This window comes from Trachymyrmex septentrionalis, unplaced genomic scaffold (genome assembly GCF_001594115.1).
Source record: "Trachymyrmex septentrionalis isolate Tsep2-gDNA-1 unplaced genomic scaffold, Tsep1.0 scaffold246, whole genome shotgun sequence".
NCBI classification, from domain to species: domain Eukaryota; kingdom Metazoa; phylum Arthropoda; class Insecta; order Hymenoptera; family Formicidae; genus Trachymyrmex; species Trachymyrmex septentrionalis.
The window spans coordinates 71,961-78,038 of NW_017305404.1; the positions used below are offsets into that span (position 1 = coordinate 71,961).

The window sequence follows — 6,078 nt, forward strand, 5'->3', positions numbered from 1 at the left end:
GCGATCGTATTAGCTGCAATACTGACAATGCCAGGATTGCAGGCAATACGATAGCAAAATCCTAATCCAGTTAACAATCCAGCAAGAAAACAAGCATCGCTGGCTTTACTCCCATTTGATAAATTTGGTCTCCAGGGTCCCTATTTTTGAAAAGTATCGCATAAAACTAGAAAAATGCTATAATATATGTAATGTATACTATAGTTTTTCTATAGTTTTTCGTATGTGATACTTTTCGAGAATAGGGGTCCTGGTCTCTATTGGTCTCTATTCTTCATGATCTGTACTGTTAACCTGAAAGAAGTTGGAATCTGATTTTAAACCGGCAATTTGATGAATTCTATTAAAAATATTTGCAATTTATTTATTGGAAATTAAAGATTTATCGTTGTACAATGAAGAGAGTTATTATTTTTGTTAACGGAACTGATGTTAATGGCAAAGTAAGTATGTTTTGCTCATATTAAATTATATTTCAATGATTGTTCTATTATTTGTAAGTCGATTATTTTATATATTCACACATATGTGTGTGTGTGTGTGTGTGTGTGTGTGTGTGTGTGTGTGTGTTAGAAACTAAAAATTAAATTTTTATTTGACGAAAATAAAATTATAGCATTAACTATACATTTAGGAAAACCTTTTGCATCTATACTTAGATGTTTTACAATTTTTAATGTCTACTTGCAATCGAAGGAAAAAAACTGAAAGTCGTAACTTGTTGTATATAGTTGAACAATCTGTAAAGTCTATTCTACAATGCGCTCTTTGTTTCCTGTTTCTTGCTTTTTGCCTCTTACCTTTTGCCCCTTTGCAACCGTTTTATCGACAATTGTATTTCTTACTACATGTTTCCTGTTCCTTCCGAAGTTTGTTAACTTTTATCTGGAAGATATAAAATAAAAAATCGGATAAGAAGCAAAAAGACAAGATGTAAAAAATTGCAAAAAGTAAGAAACAAAAAACAAAAAGCACATTGTAGAATAACCATAAAGCCTATTCTACAATGGACTCTTTGTTTCCTATTTCTTACTTTTTATCTTTTGCTTTTTTTCTCTTTTGCGACCGTTTTATCGACAATTATATTTCTTGCTACGTATTTCTTGTTTCTTTTGACATTAGTTAATTTTTATCTCGGACAACATAAAACCGGATAAAAAGCAAAAAGACAAGATGTAAAAAATAGTAAAAAGTAAAAAACAGAAAACAAAAAGCACATTGTAGAATAGGCTTAAGATTTCAGAGAGCAATAAAAATTAGTCTAAATGTACAGAAATATGATATTAGTATAATAGAAATGTAATACTGCATGGTAAGAAATATTTCATATTTGTGTTGAAAACAGTCATTCAAGTCCTTGTTAAACGTTTGTGTTGATGAATTTTTTAACATGTATTCGAGTATTAATTTAACGTAATTATATTATTTTATGTTAAATTGATATTTAATACTTCTAAGTAACAAAATAATAATTTATGAGTAAATAAATAATATAGAAATAATGTTATGTTTTAATATGTAAATCCTAGATCAAGATGAATGATAATGAGGTTAGAAAATCTGTCACAGAGACAAAATGAAGTCTATAATTGCACTGTTTCACACCACATGGGTTTCGATTTTCCATGCGAAATGACTTCGCACGCGAAACGATTTATCCCACCTCCTCTCCTACAAAGGGGTGCATAACTTCTATAATTGTTGCACATGGGTTTCGATTCTGCAATCAATAATAGTCAATCAATAGTAGTAGCCTCAATAGTAGTCAATTTTAATGCTTAATATCTCGGTTCGCGGGGCAGAGCGACGCTTATTTCTGTCAAATTCTTTCATTTCATGGAAAAATGCATAAGCCTAATTTTATTGATTTTTTAAGTGATTTGCTAAACTGTATAATTACCAAAATAATATTTGTTTATATGTCTTGTATATACATATATTAGATGTTTGAATAAGTTTCCGTCGTTTTCTAAAAGATGTTGTCATGAGTACTACATGCATAGAATTCCAGTTGCAACTGTTGTATTTAAATACTATACATAAATTTTCATATTTAGTATATGTGACATTTGATGAACAACATTTTTGTCATTGCATTGAAAACATTGACTTTTGTGCCAACAAAACAGCATTTGCAGGAAGTTTTACTGCATTGTTTATTGTTAAGAAAAGTGCAGCTGAAAATTATCGTTTGCTTGTGGAGGTGTATGGGGAGCATACTCCATTCGAAAGAGTGGTTTCAACGCTTTAGAAGTGATGATTTCGATAAAGAACATGAAAATGCATCGAAAAATTAAAAGATGAACAACTGAGAGCATTAGGGTAGAACGGGATTAGTTATGATACTTTTTCTTTAAGTTATTATAAATCTTCACACAATTATGATAGACTAATGATAAATGCTTTAAAATATTGCATGTTTATCTGGCTTAATAAAGTACTTATAAGTCTTTAATATACCTCGTAAATAAGGAAAAAATTAAAACATTAATTATAAGGATGCAAAGTGGATCAAAATGTCCCTATAGAATATATTAAGTATCTTCGAAGGATAAGTTGAGCCATGAAGATAATTGTTTGAGGTTATATATTATTAAAGACATGAAAGAATTATGTGTATATTAATCAAATTTTTATTATTTTCTTAAGTATAATAATTTGTAATACTCTCTCTTTTTAAATGCTTTAATTAACAAAATTGGCTTTAATTAAAAACTAAAATCTTTACTCTTTATCCCTACTCAAGAAAATAGATAGAATCTGATCTAGGAAAACTTTTTATTAAATTGAATAGAGGATTTGGTTCCAGGTTTTTCTGTATCCACTCTTCATAACATCGTGAAATCCAGGTACAGAACCTTCATCACAGTATATAATAAAAGAGGTATTCATGGTTAATGAAAATAAATCCTGAATTTCAGTTTCATATCGTAGGTTGTATGTCGTAATTCACATTGTTTAAATATTAATATATATCCCAATATCGAGATTCGTGATTCTTGAAATCGTCCATTTTAATATGATATTCATTTTCTTTTTGCTATCTAGATATATATTAATAAAAAGTTACTTATATCAGTATTTATATTCAATAGAGGATTTGATTCAAATTTCATATCTGTGATCGTACAAATTGGATTATATACAGAATCTTTTATCCGACTACGTCTATCGTCTTGAATAAGGAAATCCTAATTCATTTTCGTAAATGTTCTATAGTATTCTAACTCGTTTTTTCAACAATATAATACTGTATCTGATTGAATACTGATTGTCCGACGACTGTTATCATATTAAATCAGAAAATCTTGATTCATTTATGCAAGTATCCTAACTCATTTTCTTGAGAAACTATCACCTGTATATCGTTGAATCTGATCTAATGACTCCTATTATGTTAGATCCGAAAAACTTGATTCATTCATGTTAGCATTCTGTTATTTATGCAAGAAATAAGCGACAACATGAAAAAAATATCAGGGCGTTACGGAATTCGAACCGAGGTCTGGTCTCCTCCATAATGGTAGACTTCCATCAAACCACTGAGCCACACAGTTCTGATGCTAATAGCTTCTCTGTTGTGCCTATTTCCTCTAAATTTCTTACATTATCTTATCGTGTTCTAAACCGTTTTCTCGAAACACTATCACTGCATCTCATTGAATACTAATCGTCTGATGACTTCTATCATATTGAATCCGAAAATTCCGTTTCATTTATGTTAGTATTCTATCGCATCTGAACCCGTTTTCTAAATAAATTAGCATTGTACAGGGTCCGGCAAAATGATCTCCCACATTTTAATCTTTAATAAAAACGCTATTGTAAATGCTATTTAGATTTTATTTTTATTAACTGAAAATGTATGCTATGCCATTTGTTTTTATTGAGTTTTGAAAATTACAGAGTCCAAGTGGCGACCATTTTTTTCGATACACATTCGAAGCTGATTTCTAAAAGTTTCCATCATTTGAGCAGTAATTTGAGGCGATATTCCTGTAATTTCTTGGCGTATTGCTGCTTTCAATTCGTCAATGGTTCGGGGGTGAGCTGCGGGAACAGCTGAACGGCTGGGAGATCGTTCAACTGCTTCTCTTACAGCTGCAACATTTTCAGGTGTCCGAACACTTCTGAGTCTACCAGTTGATTTTCTTTTTAAGGCTGAACCTGTAGCTCTAAAATTTGAAACCCACAACAGTATTGTTTTGCGATCTGGAACTGGAGCATGTCTACCAAGCGCGAAGTGAGTACGAAAAGTTCTTTGCGTCGTAATCACAGATTCGTTACTTTTCATAAATGTTTCGATAACGAAGGCACGATGCTCGCCCGTCCAATTCATGACGACAACTGAAATGGCAAGGCGCGAGCTACCAACCGACTACGCTAAGCTCCCCCTCTCTTCAGTGGTTCGGGCACAGTAGCGGTGCAAAATGTGGGAGATCATTTTGCCGGACCCTGTATCTGGTTGAATACTAATTGTCCGACAATTTCTATCATGTGTTGAATAAGAAAATCCAGATTTATTTATGTAAATGTTTTATAGTATTTTAACTTGTTTTTTCGACGGTCTAATATTGTATTTTGAACGCAAAGTTCAAAAGGCATCGATAAAGTCGCACTAATGCGGGATACTTTGGCGTTCCTATATTTGCCTGATCCGTGATGAAATACCTGCGTAGATCACTACTACGACTAATCGCGATTATTAAGAACGAAAGGTGGATGAATGAATGTCTGATTATATCAATCTAGTACACTTTATTTACTTCATTTGTTCTACAAACCACGCACTACAAAATGACTACCGTAATGCGGTAGAACGCGCTCGAGAGAAGCTTACACGCTCCTTCGATAGTAGCAGCTAGACTCCTCTCACGCAGCCACGAAAACGAAAACTGAGTCGAGCCCGATCACGAGGCGTTATGGGAGCAATCACGCGGTCTCCTCATGGCGAAACGCAAATATATATATACGAGGGAAGACTATTATTGAATACACATATATGCTGCGAGAACGGTATTTCGAATACAATTACAATCTGCGTGGCCAAACGTTTTTCGAAAACCAAACATATTTAATTAAATACTGATTTTCCGACGACTGTATGTTATTATCAAAGAATATTAAAGTTGGGTTCTTGAGATAAAAATTAAACAATAAATAAAAACACGAACAATTAAGAGCCTAAATTGGAGCGATTATATCAACATATATTAGGTTGTTCGGAAAGTAATTTCGTTTTTTCTTATGAAAATGAAATACGATTTTCAATCAGACGCGTTTCAAATAATTATGAACGGTCGAATTCGATAAATTTAATCTCAGCGATTTCACGAGTTGTTATTCGCCGGTTTGCATCAATTAATGCCTTTATTGTGTCTTCATCAGCTTCAACTGGCCTTCCAGAACGTGGTGCATCTTCAACATCAAAATTGCCGGATCGAAATTTTGCAAACCAGTTTTGGCACTGGCGTTCTGTCAATACATCTCCATACACATCGGATAATTTTTTTCTTGCTTGAACAGCATTTTTACCTTTCCAATAGTAAAAAAGTAAAATATGCTGAAAATACTGCTTTCCACTTTCATATTTGATAGGGCACCAACCAAAAATTACTCCGTAGAATCAATCGAACTTTTTTCACAAACAAACCTTGCTATATCAGCTGTCAAAATATATAATGATTATGCGGCTTAAGTGTGAAGTTGGCTGTGAAAAAATACAATAAGTTCTCTGTTGGGAAAAAACGAAATTACTTTCCGAACAACCTAATATTTCTCAGTACTACATATATATCACAAATACCGAACGTTTCGGCTTAATTCAAGCCATCTTCAGCAATCTATTGGGTGGATCCATATATTCGTTCGCTTTTTGAAGGTAAAATGAAACAAGTTTTTTTCATACAAAGGATGAATTTTAATCAATAATATATTCTCCGTTTTTGTTGATGACCTCTTGCCATCTTTCCAACAATTTCATTATTCCGCTCTCATAGAAGGTCTGGGGCTTAGAGGCGAAAAACCGGTCGAGGTACGTTTTCACAGCTGTCTGATCAGCGAACGATTTCCCGTTGA

General features: G+C 32.7%; 1 protein-coding gene across 1 annotated transcript in view; it reads left to right on the forward strand.

Moving 5' to 3' along the window:
- Positions 1-243: 243 nt before the first annotated feature.
- Positions 244-6,078, forward strand: part of LOC108748839 (BTB/POZ domain-containing protein KCTD9) — a 57,201-nt gene continuing 51,366 nt past the window's right edge. The window contains exon 1 of the mRNA XM_018487212.1: positions 244-443. Coding sequence (XP_018342714.1) covers positions 396-443 — 48 coding nt within the window. The 5' untranslated portion in view covers positions 244-395. The remainder of the gene's footprint in view (positions 444-6,078) is intronic.